Genomic DNA, 19,678 nt, shown 5'->3' on the forward strand with positions numbered 1-19,678 from the left:
CGTAAAATTTCAGCTAATGTAGCCGGTAATCCGTGCATTCGATGCATACAGAACATTCACTTACTATTCACAGTATACACGCAGCATACTACAATATAATAGGAGTTGTATAATAGTAAGGTCATTCATCCGGGTATTTGATGCATAAAGAAAATGTGCATACTATGCACAGCATACATACTGGATACTGGATAGAAATAGTAAGAGTAATATGATAGTATGGCATTTCGAACACAGCAATGGTCACATTTTTTGTAATTGTCATAAATAATTTCTAATTTATAAATCTCACTCAAATTACAACACTGCAGAACCATACAAGCCGTGTAAACAAATGTAGTTTTAGTGAACTAATGAGATACAGTTTAATTTGGGTAGTTTCAGCACTTCTGTTCCTCATGATGACTCCTGTAAGGAAGAAACACGTTCTTCTAATGGAACATGACTGGTTTGTGCGTGATCCAGGAACGTATGCAGGTCTTTCTCAATCCTAATAATGAGAAGAGAGGGGAAAAAATGTCTATTTGACCACCCAGGATGGGTTTTTTCTGATGCTTTCATTTTCCGGGCCTAAAATAGCCACTCCACATGTCTGTTGACCGACACCCAGATACCTGGTTTAACAACAACAACAACAACAAAAAAAACATAAAAGAAAAAAAATATATATATTATACAAATAAAGCACCAGTCAAAAATATTTTTATTTTCTTTATTATTTTATATTTTATTAGATATTTATATTATATAAATTTAAATGTTTTGTTACCTGCCAGCAACGTCAATTAGGTTTTTATCAGTCACAGCGAACAGTCTCTCTCTGTATCTTTGTTTCATCTCATCTGTAATGCAGTTTAAAAAACGCCCCAAACCTAAAGCACAATAACAAGGTCCTCGTGAACTAGAGAGCAAATATCAAACAACATCCAAACACCTGAACATCAAAAACAAAAACATTCACACATCCAAACGCCTGAATGTTTAAACAAAAACATAACACAACATTTAAACATTCCTACACTTCCCAAAATGTTAACAACAATCTCACAAAATATTCACATGTACAAACATCTAAACCAGGTTTTCCCCTAAAAAAAACCCCAAATTAATAAAAAAAATTAAAACTTAGATTTTAATTAAAAATTTAGTTTTTTTTACATTTTAAATGAATATATTGTTTAATATTTACTTACATTTTTAGGCAGTACTTCAGATAAATATTTTAGATCAAAGCAGTTTAGCTGACAAAAAACATTTGGAGACCTAAAACAATGTGAATAATACACAGACGGACTAAAATGTCGCTCAATTTCCCAAGATACAGCCCACATAACTGACCCTTATCTGAGGGGGCAACAGGTGCATCAACGGCAGAGAAAACCGAGAGCTTGGCCTCGTCGATGTCCTGCTGGGTAAACTTTCCCGCTCGTGCCCACTCTACTTCACCACGGAAAGCTGACAATGTCTGGGTGGAGTCATCATTATATATAAAGCATATACATTAATAGATATATTGTATTAGATCCAATGAAATGTGATGTAGGTACCTATAGGAATAAAATGTGAACAGGCCGCCTCCTCCCATTCTAGCTCCGCCTCCATAAGCCCCACCCTTTTCTCTGATCTCTCCAAGCAGGAACTTAGCAGTCATCATCCTTGCTAAAATACACAGACTGAAAGAGAATGAGAATGTGAATAAGTAAAGGGCTGCATGATTAAATAAAAAAAAATAAAAAAAAAAATAAATGTGCATATATATATATATATATAAATTCTCAAATTAAGTAGCCCTAAGTGAGCAAACATTGTTTTCCAAGAGTGTGTTTGTTGTACCTGGCGTAATCGGCGTGTGAGAACGGGACTGTCCGCACACACTCACTGACAAAGTTCACATTAAACGGAAGCTGGAAATATGTCTTCATCTGACAGGGTTTAAAATTAGGCTCCTGGCAGGATGAAGAGGGAGTTCAGTGAGAACGCTACAGATCAATCAAACCTGAATGCTGCTGTTATGTTGTGCAAACTCACTTACTGAGATTTAGTTTACGACTTGCAGATGATCCAGCTTGAGGACCTAACGCTTTCTATGAGGGAAAAACAAACATTACAGCTTAATTCTTTGTGTAAAGTTGTGTCTTCTAAAAAGAAAAGTGTGGCGTCTCACCTCCACGATGGTTGGTCTGACAGGTTTGCGCTCCTTCCCGTTGGCTGCTATATTAGCTATAAACCTCTCCACCTCTCCAGCTGCATCTGACATTTTCTGCGGCGTGGCGTTCACTGCACACCTGAAACCATGACATCGTAATCACATTCATAAACCTGTATACTGTACACATACATTTACTCAATAAAAATTTAATTTTGTTAATTTAAAGTTTTTCCTGTTTTTACTGTTCAGTTTTCTACATTCTACAGTTTCTATATTGTACTAATTTCTACACTAAAATTTTTATGACAATATCCTATCAGTTTTTTTTTTAGAGATCACATCCTGTAAATAACAACAGTGCTTCACCAGAAGTAATCACTTATGTGCTTATTATTAAGTAGTGCTGTCAAATGATTAATCGCATTCCAAATAAGTTTTTGTTTACATAATATATGTGTGTGTACTGTGTTTATTTATTATGTGTATATATAAATACACATACAGTATATATTTTGAAAATATTTACATGTATACATTTATATTATTTTATTTTTATATTATATATAAATATATTTAATATACAAACAACATGTTATTGTTAAATATATACATGCATGTGTTTGTAATTATATATACATAATAAATATACATGATGCACACTCATATATTGTGTAAACAAAAACTTTTATTTTGAATGCTATTAATCGTTTGACAGCACTAGTAATAAGTTAAATGAAGTAGACATTTTTGTAAAATGCACTGCTTTAAAAAAGTAATCAGTCTGAGACCATGTGTAAGTAATTTTATGATAATTCATAACCATAACCCCCCCCAGAAACACAGCCTCAAGTAGCTTATTTCAGTAGTTTATCTCATTTACTGTGGTTTTCATTTCATTTACCATTTTATGCCGTAACAGTAGGGTTATTATGGTAACTTTACTTTAAATAAAATAAACATTAACTGAAATAAAATTCTAATAACTTTAGTAGTCTTTGTTTAACTTGATGTAAAAAAAAAACTAAAATATAAATGTATAAAATAATTAGTCATACTAAACTGTATAAACAAATTAAAAAAATTACCGTATTTTTCAGACTATAAGTCGCACCTTAGTATAAGTCGCATCAGTCCAAAAATACGTCATGACGAGGAAAAAAACATATATAAGTCGCACTGGACTATAAGTCGCATTTATTCAAGTAGGGCTTTAGAACCAAGAGAAAACATTACGGTCTACAGCCGCGAGAGGGCGCTCTATGTCTTCAGTGTAGACTACAGGAGCACTGAGCAGCATAGAGCGCCCTCTCGTGGCTGTAGATGGTAATGTTTTCTCTTGGTTCATGTCAAATTAATTTTGATAAATAAGTTGCACCTGACTATAAGTCGCAGGACCAGCCAAACTATGAAAAAAAAGTGTGACTTATATTCCGGAAAATACGGTACAAATACACAACAAAATAACAAAAAAAATAAAAGATTCAAAATATTAATCAAAACTATTATACTAAAACAGGATATGTTCATGGAGTAATAACATTTAAAATAGTTTTTTTTGTAAAAGTACACATATAGTTTGATATTTGATAAAAATGCCAATATTTTTCCAGTAGAAACGTTTCCATTATGTCCATTAATGTAACCTACTTGTATATAAATATACAAACATACTTGTATGTTGACATACATGTCTTGTGTGACCAATTCTACATCTAGTTTATACAGTTTAGTCATTTCTATTTTCAAAAAGATTAGCTCTTTTTTTATTTGTTTGTTTACCGTGGTTGTTGTTTACCTCATGTTCTCAGGATTCAGCAGGTGTCTCTTTATCCGGGGAAGTTTCCTCAAAATTGAAGTCAGATCAGTCATCTCGGCTATTCTTTTCATAAACTTCACCTGAAATTTAAATATCATAAATTGACAATTTACTGTACAGAGCTGTTGAAGACTGGAGATCATCATGAGGAGCACGTCTCAGCACACACCTGGTCCATCCCACTAAAGGTCTCCTGCAGGTCTGCTGTGGGTGCGAGGGTTCGAGCCGCACGTGTCATCGCGTACATGTGACCGGAGTACGAGATGCCATTGGACAGCTCCTGAGCTGACATCATGACCAGCACACGCAGACGCTGCTCGTCATCAAAATGAGGGCTGAAGACGCATCCGTTTAAAATCAATACACTTGCACAGAGATTTAAAGATTTATTTTTATGTCGGTTTTAAAAAAGACTAACCTGTTGAATATGTCACTCCACAGCTGAAACATGTCAGGTAGATTCCTCTCCAGACAGGAAGACGACAGGATAATACCCTAAAAAACAAGAATAAATACAAAAGCATCACAGCTCAATCTCCAGAACAATTCACAGTTTCAAACCTACAACCTTCTGGTTAACAGTTCTGAACTTTTAGCTACTGTATCAAATCACCCCTACTTTAAAAGTGCATATGCATCATATTTATGTAAAATCACATGATAGACAATGAAGAAATAGCAATACCTGCTCATACAGATCAAGATCATCAGTGTCTGGTATGATCTGCGGCGATACAGACATGCCTCCAGTCTTCAGCTCAATACGCTGGGCCTGCTGACGATAATCCAGCTCTCCACAACCCAACCTGAGGTTACATCATCATTACCAATCTGTGCGGTCAGTGTGGTTTATTTTTTTTATTAATACTTTTACGTAACAAAGGTGCATTAAACTGATCAAAACAGTAAATACATTTATAATGGTACAAAAAAAATCAAACTTTTGAATAGTACTGGCATTTGACACTTTTGGCATAAAATTTTAAATCATTACTTATTAACCATTTTAATTATTATTAATGGTATTTAATAGATTTGTGAACTAGATGTAGAAATTTGCCTGATTTATAATATGAAATTACGGTATAATAAATATCTGCATTTGCCAATATTATACCAAATGTGCATAATGCACACACCCATATATTAAATATATAACTGCATCTGTCAGTAAGTGTAACTGCTGGATGTCACATTTAACGTCACATTTCCAAAAACTGCAGTGTTTATGCAGTATATTTACACACAGTCTGGTCTGATTTATATGTATATATATATGATTTATATGTATATATGTATAAATATATATATATATATGTATATATATATATATATGTATATATGTGTGTATATATATATATATATATATATATACACCAAATTGTATAATAAATGAAAAGAAAATAGAATACAAAAAGATTAGAAAGGTAGTTAGATTTTTTTTTTAAGAATAGAATTAGAATAGTGAGTGCTAAAGTTAGATGGTCAAATAAAGATGGAAGAGATGTGTTTTAAGCCGATTCTTGAAGATGGCTAAGGACTCAGCTGTCCGGATTGAGTTGGGGAGGTCATTCCACCAGGAGGGAACATTTAATCTAAAAGTCCATAAAAGTGACTTCGTCGCTTGATTGTTCATCCCAAAGAAGCACATTCACTTGCAGAACGTAAGCTTCTAGAGAGCACATAAGTCTGAAGTAATGAATTTAGGTAAATGGGTGCAGAGCCAGTGGTAGTTTTGTAGGCAAACATCAATGTCTTGAATTTTATGCGAGCAGCTATTGGAAGCCAGTGCAAATTGATAAACAGAGGTGTGATGTGTATTCTTTTTGGCTCATTAAAAATGTATCTTGCTGCCACGTTCTGGTGTCTGGTATATAATGGGTATTATAAACTCCATGTTACAGTATGTAGCAGTGATGAACCACAAAGGTTCTCATACTTAGTAATGACGCTGCAGAACAGAGGAACATAGATCTTCAGGTCTTCAGGGAGGGAGTTGAGATTGGACATGGCTCTGAAATACACCATGCCATTGGTAGGCTGCTCACAGCACTGTACAGGTACACCGCCTAGAAAGAGACAGGAAATGTAGTAAACCCAGTAATCTATAATTTGCATCTATAATTTTAACTTTGATTGTGCTTGTTATATGTGTGCATGTGCGACTGACCTGCAGTTCCCAGCTGTACCGGTGTGTAGGGAATGATGGGCTCGATGTCAGACACCTTTAATGCAGGTAGACAGGAAGCGTCTTGAGTCGTGCTCTGAACGGCCAACAGCTGCGAACCTGAAGCAACAACAACAACAGCAACATTAAACCATCTACAACAGATCAAGACTAATTATTCTTGTCTTTCCTGGTCTCATGATCATACCTTTCTCATAGATGTCTTTGTGGTCTGCATCGCTGAGGTCCTGTATCTTCTGCTGGAGCTTCTGTTCCTCAGCTTCAGCCTGTTTCTCCAAGAATCCCTCATCAGGACTCATTGTAAGGGTCAGTCGATGGGTGTTATCCTGAAACAAGCACAGACAAACTTTGCTTAATTTAGCAAACATGTATAAAAAATTGGACATCCTGTTAAAAATGCTGTTTTTCTAAAACACTCCAATTATGACAACTATCATTTTTTATTTAATAGTGTTTTTAGTTTTAGATCCTCATTACCTTTAAGTAGTGCTGGACTTTGTCCTGGAGGTAGCGAGGGTTCTCCTTCAAACACTGCCGGAATCTGGCCACACTCTCACTGATCTTCAGCAGCTGCACTGGATCACCATCATGATTCCAACAGGATGCAATATACTGAAAGATGGTATTTATAATGGTATTATCATTATTTTGTAAATATTTTGTATGTTATATTTTAAGTAATTGTGAGCAGGTTTTTGAAGGTGACCCTCAAATATCTAATAAAATCTCATAAAGCCAAAATATTATATCTAATATTTATTTTTTATTTTAATTCAGCTTTATTTTGATTACCAAAGACAGTTGTAATAGTTTTAGTTAATAACAACAACAACACTGTAAACAACATTAGCTATCAGAGCCATGGTTTAGTAGTTTGTGCAAAATAAAATAAAAATACAAGTTTGTGTGTATGTGTCAGGGTTATTGTAGTTAACTAAAAGTATATATATATATATATTTATTATTTAACTTCTATTTTAGCTAGCTTCTAATGCAACATTGCTTGGTTTACATTACACAACAAAACATAAATGAAATTTTACAAAATTTATGAATTTATAAAACTACATAATAAAAATGTAATAAAAATGACACAAAATTACAAAAACTAATTTAAAATATTAATACAAATTCTCAATGATAGTAAAATCACACTGGTATGTGTGTGTGTGTGTGTGTGTGTGTGTGTGTGTGTGTGTGTGTGTGTGTGTGTGAGAGAGAGAGAGTTTACTCACTGAAGCGAGAGCTAGACCAAAGCTGGTGGACTGATGTTTCATCTGAATCTCAATCTTATGCAGCAGAGCTTCAATCTGCTCCTCTTCAAAACCGGTTCTGAAACAGCAGTTCATTTACCTTTATTCATTTAGCGGGTGTTTTATGAAACTCAGATCCTCACAGTCAAGCCAGACATCTGTACACTAGAAAAGCTTGATTTAAAGCAACAAAAAGGCTGTCAACACTCACGTAACGATGTCATCGATGGTTTGAGCAATGATGTGTTTGACCTTCTCAGTCCTCCGCCATGCCCTGAAGCCCGATGGTGAAAGACGCTTGTCTAGTGCTGCCATCAAACCTGCGTGAATCACACATTTATAAAACTCCACTCTCAATAACCTGAGAGATCACCTGATTTAATAGTCAAAAAACGTACCCCACTGAAGAGGAGAAGTCAGAACCAATTTCTGACTCAATCAGGGCTTTGTAGAAGGGGGAGTTTGGACCAGAGATCATCAGAGAGGAGAGGAGGCTCAGAGTGAACGCCTCAAATGTGTCTGTGATGCTGAAACATGTAGACAAGCAGTTAAACAGTTAAACCACAAATGTAAAAAATGAAATCGCATGAATGTTTGTCCACTCACTCTCCCAGCAGATAGCTCATGCAGAGCGTGTTTTGTTTCATGGGATCAGGAGCAAGTTCGTCAGGCCTACAAGTCACATGATCCACTCTCTGAAACAAGAACAAAACATGATAAACCTCACAAAGCAGTTTTAACAGTGTGTTTGTACTTTAGTACTTGCCATGTCACGTAATTCCAGTGAAAAAAGCTTTGTTATGTCAAACTGATTCAGATCAGATTAGATTAGTGGTTCAGAGGTCAACTTGTTAAGTCACGTTATTTCAAACAAGGACATTACGTCATACTGTTTTCAACCGATTACAAATCTTTTGTTTTATATCAGTGGTTGGGAACTTGTTTTAAACTTGCTTGATTTCATCAAATGAGGCTTCACTATGTCACACATGCCTTGGAAACATTTCAAAACTCGGAGGATTTGTCGATAGCCGGCATAGATTTGGTGAACTTATGAAGAGGCATTTTAAATGATCCCTGACACTTTTATAATGTAGGTTCATTTTTTATTGGTTTAATGAAATTTAATACTTATGTGTGCAAGGCATAATAAAAAAAGGAGAATATTTAATTCCTTCTAATTGACCTAGATTGTCTACCTAATAATACACAAAAAAGCAGCATAAAATTACCCAAAAACCATTCGTATTTAAATAGATTAGACTTTCTTGAAAATGTGCTATTGGTTTGTAAGAGGTGTAATTCTACATGTTTTGGTGTCCATTTTACATTTTGACCAGCAGGTACCGCCAGCCTATGGTGTTTCAAATTCAAGCGAAACAGTGAATAATTTTGCAAAGCAACTGCATCAGATTTACAAAAAGCTTAATTTCTCTCATCACTAATTCTGTGTTTATTACACAGGTCCTTGTCATGTGTGTATTGTGTAACATACCGGTTTGTCCCAGTGCGTTTGGGGTGGAACTGCAGTGTTTGGTTCTGTTCTCTCAAATTTAGACAGGGCCTCTTCTTCTATCTGCTGCAGGTGCTGCTCCAACGGTAAGTCCCCGTATGTGAAGAACCTGCGAAAACCACGCACAACAGCCAATGAGCATCGTCTGCTTTATGCACTCATTCATTTACAGGGTCTGAGAGTTTTGTGTGTGTACCGTGTACCGTGCATTGCTGGGGTGGTAGTGTGTGGCGTGGAAGTGTTTGAGCTGTTCCCAGGTCAGGTCAGGAATGGCTAGCGGTTCCCTTCCGGAGACACAACAGCGTATGTGTGATCTGGCAGGAGTTTATTCTGCAGGTGCTGAGCGTACATACGCTCATTATCGGACTACACAAACAAGAGTAAAAGAAGAGACTGTTAGTCTTAAAACTCAAATCAATATAAATGTGACATCCAGTAGCATTGTAACTCCTGTTTTAATATGAGTTTTAAAAGGACAGATGCAGTGACATATTAAGATGTGCATTCTGCTTACCAAGCAGATATTTATTTTTATACCAAGACAATGTCTGCTATTATGATGTTATACACATATTATATATTTTTATACTTGGGATGAACAAAATAATGACATAAAATGTAATGGCAAAAATGCCAATTTAATGTACAAAAGAAAACAAATAACAGATTAATAATACTAAAATAAAAATAAACATAAATTTTAATAATTTAGCATCATAAACATAATATTGGCTGATATCTACACTACCATTCAAAGCTTGGGGTTGGTAAGATATTCCATTTTTTTAATTATTTTTTCGATCAACTATAACACTGTCTGTGAAAAAATATTACCATTTAAAATAACTGCTTCCTTATTTAATATATTTTAAAATATTATCAATATCAGTGTAAAGAAACTGCTGTCTGGCTGCTTAATATTTTGTGGAAATTGTGATATATTTTTACACAATTGCTTGATGTTTAGAATGTCCAAATGAACATTATTTATTTAAAAAAGTAATCATTTGTAAGGTTATAAATATCTTTAACTTTTTACTAATATAATGCAACCTTTCTGAATAAAAAGTATATCTTTCTTTTCAGATAAAATCTTCGGACCCCAAACATTTAAACAATATATATATATTATTTTAATATAATTGTAGAGTCACACTGAAGGCATCAAGGGCTATTTGACCAAGAAGGAGAGTGATGGGGTGCTGCTCCAGATGACCTGGCCTCCACAGTCACCGGACCTGAACCCAATCGAGATGGTTTAGGGGTGAGCTGGACCGCAGACAGAAGGCAAAAGGGCCAACAAGTGCTAAGCATCTCCAGGGGAACTCCTTCAAGACTGTTGGAAGACCATTTCAGGTGACTACCTCTTGAAGCTCATCAAGAGAATGCCAAGAGTGAGCAAAGCAGTAATCAAAGCAAAAGGTGGCTACTTAGAAGAACCTAGAATATGACATATTTTCAGTTGTTTCACACTTTTTTGTTATGTATATAATTCCATATATAATTCCACATGTGTTAATTCATAGTTTTGATGCCTTCAGTGTGAATCTACAATTTTCATAGTCTTGAAAATAAAGAAAACTCTTTGAATGAGAAGGTGTGTCCAGACTTTTGGTCTGTACTGTATATTTTTAAATCAGAAGAGCATAGAGGGGTTTCCTTACAAACACTCCCTTCATCTCATTGAACACCACACCCTTGAAGATCAGACGACTCGAGGGGTCTGTGGGGGTCTCGTGCTCCAGTCTCCAGCCCTCCTGCCTGAAAAAACAAAAACAACTTTTTTCTCAAAACCAATTTATGTGCCATTAATTACACAATCTGAGTATGTTTCTGAGTTATAGCCTTTACCAGAAGTCCAGTTCTCTGAGACATGGGAAGAAGACAGCGTCTAGATATACTGACAGAAGGTTCTTGAAGTCTTTGGCATTCTGGGTGGAGAACGGGTACATCGTGTAATCACTTGCTGGTGGGAAAGATCGATATATTCAGAAATACAAATCACACACACATATGCTGACTTAACCCTCTCAAGGCAGGCGTTGCTGATTTGCAACAGTAAAAAACTAAAAACCTTATTACCCCCTCGTTTTGCCCCCTCGTGGGTTTTGTTTTTCTTGTTATTTGTTCATTAAACTGTGTTGCTGTGACAACTGTCTGCAATTGAGTTCATCCCTCCACTACCCATCCTGACCGTACCTGTGAAGGCATTCATGAAGGTGGAGAGAGAGCGGTTGAGCATCTTGAAGAAGGGGTCTCTACAGGGGAAGCGCTGAGAGCCGCACAGAACCGTGTGCTCCAGAATGTGAGGAACACCGGTGCTGTCCATCGGCGTGGTACGAAACTGCACACTATAATAACACATGAAAAACACACAAACAAAGCAATGTGTACATCGCTGGGGCATATAACAGGGTCCAAATAAAATCCTAAGCATATGAATGTTCATCAGACAGACACACACTGTACCTGAAGAGGTTGTTGGAATCGTCTCGGGCTGCATGCAGATACTGAGCTCCTGTGGCATCATGGGACAGTTTAATGGAGGTTAGGAACAAATCCGGCACTGCTGTTACCTAGATAATCACACTCAGTGTTAGCACTGGTCACATTGACAGACATACTTTCCAGTCTGGAAGACTATCATTTTACTTTTTCCCAATCTGACAGTTGCATTGTATAATAGTTTAGAACACAATGAATCCTATAAATCCTACGGTATCATATCTGATATGTTAATTTCTAAGGCCTCTAAATGAGCAACAAGATCAAAATTGTTGAACAAAATCTACTACACTCCTTCTGTCTTCTGATTGATAGTTCATACTTTTTTTGGCAAGTAAAAATCATTTTAGTTTAATTCTAAAAACTTTCACCTTCAGGTTGTGGTTCACATGTTCTTTTGTATGCTGTGAAATCTTGAGTGATTTTTAGAACGAAAGAATAACTTTTATACTGTTACTGGAATGAAGCAAATTAGGTTCACTTAATTACCCACACATCATTTTCAGAGAAGTCATGTTTATACGTGAGGATCAAGTATGATGCGTCAGGCTTTTGAGGAATGTTTTTTATACTCCCAGTCATTATTGTACTGCTTTGCATTGTGTTTTAAAACTACTAAAACTAAGCATATAAATATAATCTTACTTAAAGACATATTACTGGGAGATATACAATGATGTACGTTTTATGCAAGTAGTCTTCTGAAGTGTTAAAAAGATTTAATTTGTTTACAAGGAGTGATCGACCGATGTTGATTTTTTTTTTTTTTAAATAACCGATACCGATACCAATTATTTCCATGTTTATGTGCCCGATAACCGATATTTATTAACTGTAGTAAAGTAAATAAATGACCGAGTAAAGAAAAAACATACTTAACTTTGGTTTTTCCTCTTTTCAGTTCTTTTTTTTTTTTTAAAGTGTTGAAAATTTGTCTCATGTTAAATTTAATCTTTATATTACAACAATACAAAAATGTTTTTATAAAAAGCATCAACAGCAAAAACATTAATATTAACAATTAGCAAAATAAATGTAGAATGTCTAATGTTTTCAAATGGAAAAAATAAAGGACAGGAGTCATATCAACTTCATTTTAAACTACCGTTATAGTAGGTTTATAAGCTATTTAATAGTTACAGAGTCAAAAATAATTCACTGGATAATGTTAATTCACTGAATAATTTTCATAATATGAATATTAATATCAGACGCACAGCAATGGCGATCCTACGCGCAATTCTCAAAATACCCACAAGATGGCTGAGTTATCGGTGAATCCAATATTGCAAAACCAATATTCGATTATGGCTAAATGCTTAAATATCAGGGAAAATATCAGTAAATTGATATATTGGTCAATCTCTATTTACAAGCTCTAAGAATTTCACCTTACATTTTGGTCAAAGTAATAAAAGTACATTTTTGTATGGGGCTCTGAATAAAATAGTGGCGTTTTTGTCCTTGCTGAAAATGAGCTCCATATTCTTAATATATCAAAACTGAGCAATATAAGCCTGATGTATCAAATATGATACTTAACAAAAAACACATAAACAAACTGTTTTCTTTTAAATTGTTTAAAAGGTCAACATTGAAAAAAATGAATTTTCTGACTTATTTTATTTGCAAGGGTTTACAGGATTAACTAAATCGAACCACTAGAGATTTTATCTAGGTTTTATAGAAACTTTTAGACTGGAAGGTGAATCCCTGCTTCACTGTAAGACGAAACAGAAACAATACAGGCAAAGTGTGTATTTTGAGGATTTCTTTACCTCTTGAACAGTGAACCCGTGGATCTTCTGTCCCACTGTGTACTGCAGGGCTCTCTCTACAGCAGAGCTTCCCCTTGATCTCCATGAACCCTGGAAACTACAAACCTCTCATTCATCAGACTTACAGATCACACTAATCAGCATGACTGAGCTTTCCCCACAGGATTACAGTACATCAGAACAACTCAAACTTATACCTATAAACGTGATGACAACAATAACAAGGACCTGGACGATACATTAATCACAATTAAAATACAAACAGCCTAAAAAGGACCACGCATATATTTGACACGGAAGGACTGAAGTTTCATTCAACTGAACTGACAAGTGTAGCATTACTAACGTTACTCACCTAAAATTTTTAAGTTTCGTAATTAATACCTTGCTATGGCGAAACATTTTAGATTCTTAATTCTACCGTCTCTAATAATTACTGAGATTGCCGTACCAATTTACAAGTCAAAACAGATATATGTGTGTTGCTAGATTCATGTTTCCGTTATGATTAAAGCTCTGCCCTTCCATGTCCCAACGACCTCAACCGCAAACAACGCTGCTTTTCATTGGCTGCAAGATAAGAAGAGCGCAGTCGATAGAGTCATACCTTCTTTTACTGTCTATGAGTCATACCGCTTTTACATAATAAAAGTATGTACAGTAAATAATAATTTTAAAAAAGAGCCAATTGCATCCTATAAATATTTGGTTTGGAAAAATATGCAGACTTTAAGAACAAAGGAATGCAGGGTTTTAAAATACTTGATCACTTTAACGAACACTTCTTATAATGACCAGCAGGTGTCAGTAAAAACAGAGGTAACTTCATAAACCCAAAGGTCAAGTACTTAGAAATGGAAGGAGCGCCTATATAAACTTTTACTCGTTGGAAATATAGGGAGTTACTCAGTAGGGTTAAATATATTTTAAAAAGTTTAAATAATATATTTTATACTTTGTCCTTATAAAGATTTATCATGGTTTATTCCCTTACTTCATTGTTACTACAATCATTGTTACCACTGTAAAATCATATATTTTTAACCTCTTTATTACATATTGGAAGACTCAGTCCATTTAACATGCCTAATGTTTTTATATTTTTTTCAATATTGCAGATTTGTGGTGCATTAAGCGTTTTCTGCTAATTAATAAATTAGAATCTACCAAAAAATGTGTTATTTTATGGCAACTTATGGTAACACTTTAGATTAGGGAACACATTTCCACTAATAACTGAGAGTTAATAGTAAATAGTTATCTAATGTAAAGTGTTACCCAACTGAAACATCAAATATGGAATACAAAAAGAAAGTGTTATTTTTTCATATTTCATTATATATACAGATATGTGATGAATTTAACATTTTCTACAGATTAATAAATTATAACTTTTATTTTATAGCTTACTTTTATGATTTATAACATTATTTGTTCTTTCCAGAACTGAATTCTACTGAGAGCCCGATTTCTGTTTTAAAGTAATATTTCATTTCAGTTCATTTAATTCTGCGTTTAACTCAGTGTTTTTGTGTCACATGTCGTTCATCTCACTGATGTCTGTTTTAAGTTCATGTAAAGGTCAATGTCTGTTAAACACTCCCATGAACTTTTGTTGTAACACTGAACAGCGCATCATATTTTTGTCCACACAATGTTCCAGAAGAGTCTGTTTATACTTTACACAGTCTTTTTTTCTGATACAGGATCTCACCTTTATCTTTAATGCGTACAGTTCTGCAGTCAGGACTAATGTTTTGCTCATTGTATAATAAAGAAACCACAAAACAGAGTAAAAAAAAAAAATCATTATTATTTTGGTATAAAATGTATTTACAAAGATAATAAGAAATCTTACAATATATTGTTGCTTTATAGAGACCTGCTTTAAAAAAAGAAAATGACAATACAGAGCAAACACAAACAAAAAGTAAAAATTTTAATATTAATAATAATAATAAAAAGTACAAAACATGTACATGAGTCTCTTTAGACAATACAAATATTTGAACAAAAATATGAAAATATCAAAACAATATTTGAATGAAAATATCATGATATTTTGTAGTTCACCCTTAATAGAATTTTTTTTTATATGCACTTTATAATATTTGAGAACATTTTAAAATTCCACAAAGATACTGCAAATTCCAGTTAGACATTAACAGCTTTCATATGATCAATCCCTGAGTGAACATCCTCAGCTCTTTAACATCTGCAGGGCTTTAAACATCTGGACAACAAATGCAAGAGCTTCATCTGAGCCACAGAGCTTTAAACTTACTCATTAAGTTTAAGGAACTAATGCAAAATGTTGTGGTAAAAATAGTTTTTGCAAGTACAAGTGATAACAGCTGGACTAATGTACCTGTAACTGCTGGATTAAGCTGGTCATTTGTACCTTTATATATACCCTATATGTACCTTATGAAGTGGTACTGTCCCAGTGACTTTTTTTTTTTTTTTTTTTTTTTTTTTTTAAATCTGAGTGTAATTAGCAGCAATTAACACTTTTATTTGTCACAAATATGCCTTCTTATAAAACTACATGGACACATAGCTGCTCTGGATATAAAATCATTAGCTGCGCAGAGTGTTTTCAGTGTATTAATGCAAAGTGTTAGTTAGCTTTGTTGCAAAATATAATTTTTGATTTAATTATGATATATTCACAGCGATATGCAAAGCCAGCAAATATGTTAACATGCATTCAGTACCAGGTTTCTTGCATTTTCAATGCCTTTATAGCTATGCTATAACTTGAATTGAACAAGTCAAAAGTCACCAGCATGGGAACGAACACTATTACCCATGTTCAGCTGAAAGCATGCGTTTACCAAGAGCGTGCAAAATCTGCAATACTGAAACTCAGTGGATACATAGAAAACCAGATGTGCAGGTCTTTGAGATTCTGTGCAAGTCTTTAGGATTTGCATTCAGATGTGTCGCTTCATGTGCAGTGCCAGATGATCAGAACGAGAAAAACTCCTGAAACAATAAAACAAAAATGATTACGTATAACTCCAAATCAGTTTGAATCTCTGTGTCTGATCACACACACCCTCACCTTTCACAGTGGCTGCATTTGAAGGGTTTTGCTCCGGTGTGTTTTCTGAAGTGCCTCGTTAGTTCATCACTTCGAGCGAAGCGCCACTCACAGCCTTCCCACGAACACCTGTACGGCTTCTCACCTGCAGGGAGCCAACAAACACACAATGGTACTGTACTTTATTAACTATTTTTTTTTATTTAAGTTATTTTATTTAAATATATATTATTTTAAATTGTATAAATTAAAAATAATAAATGTAATAATCATTTAAAATATATATATATATTTTAATCATGACAGCCAGAATCGGGATCAAATTTTTTTTTTTTAATTCTGTCATATTGTTCTGGGTAGCTTTGGAAACAATGAAATCTCTTCGGATTTAATCACTGGTCCTCATGTATATTGATCATCAAAATATGGATGAGGAGAGATTAAATGACAAATCAAACTTGGACATAGAAATTGCATGACACCATCAATTTGTGCTTGGATCCTCACACAAATTTATGGTGTCAGATTTTTGTTGGGTTTAATTTTGTCGGTTTTTTGTGTGTAAAAGTTGACATGAAAGCATAGTGAGAAAAAGAGATCAAACTTGTCAAAGCACATTTACTAGCAAGCCCCTCTCCAAAGTGATCTAAGCTTCCTTTAAGATCTTTATTAGTTCTTAGAAAAGTCAGTTTGCAAACATTCTTTAGACTGCCAGCAAGATGACCAGCGTGGGAACAGGGTTAATGCACACAAGTTTGGTAATCTACGTTCCTATAGAGTGTGAACATATCATGAAGAATGAGCATTTCAGGAATGTATAGAGTCCCCAAACTGCTTTTACACACATTCTTCAAACATTCGCCTCCAGAGGAGGTCACAGCCACCTCTGCATGCTAAATATTCAATGTGACGCAACAGTAGCTCTGCAAGGGAACATCTGCATACTGTGCATGCACTGAGAAAATGATATTTGCCAAACGTTTATACAACATTGAATTATACAACATTCATAGTTAATCATTTAATGCATTTCATGGGAATTGTTTTAGTTCTGCCAATACTTAGTCTGTTAACATTTTTTTAAGGCTTTAACAATGTAAAACCGAACATATGAAACAATAGTAAGACAAATACATTTAAAGAAAGGTTCAAACGGTCACTGATGCTCCAGAAACAAAAAACTTCAAAATAAGTTAAATTTACCCTGATCTTCAAATTCAAAAGACTTTCACCTCCTGGCTCTCAATCCGTCGTGTTTCCTTCTCTTAGTCTCTTAGTTTGAAAAGATGGATCTCAAAATCATACAGTTATTGTTGGAAAGGGTTCAAATATGCAAAAGATGCTGGAAAACCAAAGAATTTGTGGGACCTGAGGATTTTTCTGAAGAACAGCAGGCAAACAAGGGACTCATGAACAACCACCACAAAGATGACAGAAGGCATGTAATAGGTTGTGTACAACTGGTTTTCCGCAACATTTTGATCATGTTGATAATTTAGAGGCCTTTGTCATTTGCAAACATATGATAATGAGTCATTATATTTTATTAGGTATAAAAATATGATACAATAGGTTTCTGAGGTTAAAAAAGCTAAAATATGAATAAAATCCTAGTTTATATATAATACTAATAACACTAATGCATTGAACCTGTAAAGAGGAAACATTTACATTTACGGACAATCAGTTCATGCTTTTATGATTCTGTGAAGGCTTTAAGGCTTTTTAGGACAGATTTGCCAGCGTGACTTTCAGCATGATCCAAATGGGAAAGGTTTTGTTTCCCAAAGCTGAGAAAACTGTTGTGGCAACAGTAAATCAAAATACAGGTAGAACTATAGATGCTTACCGGTGTGTGTGCGTTGATGTGCTTTCAGGTGAGAGCTCTTGGTGTACACCTTCCTGCAGCCGTCGAAGTAACAGCAATGAGCTCTCCTTCGTCCTTCAGGTGACCCCTCAACTGTGACCCCCCCCCCTCTTGCCCCTTCTGTATCTACTTTAACCTCCATGAGAGGGAATGAGGGTGAGGAGGGTGGCGTTGGGGGCGTGTGTGTGATTACATGCTGCTGCTCAGATCTGCTGTCATCCAGTGTGTGTGTGAGCACATTAGCAGACGCAATGATCTTCTTACAGCTGCCGAACAGTGAATGGGAAGCCGTAGTGATCCCGTCCTGCTTGGGGATGGAAGCTTCTGTCGGGGACGAGTTCGATTCAGTCCCACAGCAGTGCAGAAACTGGTTCCACAGATTGTCAGACTCACATACTGATGTCAGATCAGCTGCAGAGACATAAGGCTCATTTTGTAGATAGCGCTCAAGCTCAAGACATGTCTATAAGAGAGAATCAAGAGCAATCAGTGACAAACACCAATAATGACATAGAGGTACCATAAAAGTAATCTATACTCAAATAATCACTGAATAATTGCCTAAATTTCTGTATGCTCCTCACATGAGACTTTATGGTGATTTTTGGTACAATACAGTGTTTTGGAAAAAAGCAGCCTAGAGACACAGCAAAGCTACTTTAGTGTGGCACAGAAAAGGTTTGAAATGACGTGAGCTTTTAGAAATAGAATGACCTTTTTTGAGTTAACTATTATTTGAAATATAACGGATAAGCCTATGGCTTCTGTCACACCTTATGCCATAATATGACACCATGCCACATTTTTGTAACTAAGACCTGGCTTAAGTAATATGTCTATATGTAAAATTAGTTAAATAAATAAATAAATAAGCAAGCCTACCTGGAGAAATTAGTAAAAAGTCTGACACTCCTCTACACACACACACACACACACACAAACACACATGTATGTATTTATGTATGTGTTTATGTGTATATATATATATATATATATATATATATATATATATATATATATATATATATTGTGTGTGTGTATATATTTATAAACACACACACATACATATATAGTATATATATATATATATATATATATATATATATATATATATATATATATATATATATATATATATATAGTCACTCACTTTTCACTTCACTCACTTTGGTGAGGATAAGAGCATATTATATTTGCTTTGTATATAAGCTTGGGAAATATCATACACAAATGAATTCTTCAGCGCTTGATTTATTACTCATAAGTTTGATCAAAGCATTAAATGAATAAAACATGTAGTTTATATTACCTGCTGCCAGTACTCCTCTAGAGATGGTACTGCGGACAGGTATCCCGTGTCAAGGACACTTTGTAGCTCCTGGAAAATACTACAGATGGGAATAACATCCATATTTTTCCCCAGCTGGAAAAGGCGCTTTCCCGCCGTGTCTTCACGCGCGGACGTGAGGCAACAGTTTGTTTGTCTTTAGCGGACGCTGGTCTGCACAGAAGCGCTGCAAACTTCCAATTTCAAAACAAGCGAAACACGTTGAGTGTCGTCAC

At 34.9% G+C, this 19,678-nt stretch overlaps 1 protein-coding gene and 1 pseudogene across 1 annotated transcript; both read right to left on the reverse strand.

Moving 5' to 3' along the window:
* Nucleotides 1–225: 225 nt before the first annotated feature.
* LOC132154568 (presequence protease, mitochondrial-like) lies at nucleotides 226–13,730 on the reverse strand (annotated as a pseudogene).
* A 1,816-nt stretch (nucleotides 13,731–15,546) lies between these two features.
* LOC132154557 (Krueppel-like factor 6) lies at nucleotides 15,547–19,678 on the reverse strand. The gene is made up of 4 exons (XM_059563171.1): nucleotides 19,425–19,678; nucleotides 18,098–18,578; nucleotides 16,270–16,393; nucleotides 15,547–16,190 (listed from the first exon to the last, which is right to left on the reverse strand). The coding sequence occupies exons 1-4, from the start codon at nucleotides 19,524–19,526 to the stop codon at nucleotides 16,139–16,141; spliced, it is 759 nt and encodes a 252-aa protein (XP_059419154.1). The 5' UTR covers nucleotides 19,527–19,678; the 3' UTR covers nucleotides 15,547–16,138.

Source organism: Carassius carassius, chromosome 12 (genome assembly GCF_963082965.1).
Source record: "Carassius carassius chromosome 12, fCarCar2.1, whole genome shotgun sequence".
Lineage (NCBI taxonomy): Eukaryota > Metazoa > Chordata > Actinopteri > Cypriniformes > Cyprinidae > Carassius > Carassius carassius.

Bases quoted from the DNA above. Each gene is read 5' to 3' on its own strand.
- LOC132154557 (XM_059563171.1), bottom strand. From the start codon at position 19,526: ATGGATGTTATTCCCATCTGTAGTATTTTCCAGGAGCTACAAAGTGTC. The intron at 18,579-19,424 runs GTAATATAAACT...TCTCTCTTATAG, and splicing joins TAGAGGAGTACTGGCAGCAG to ACATGTCTTGAGCTTGAGCG. The intron at 16,394-18,097 runs GTAAGCATCTAT...GGCTCCCTGCAG, and splicing joins ACATCAACGCACACACACCG to GTGAGAAGCCGTACAGGTGT.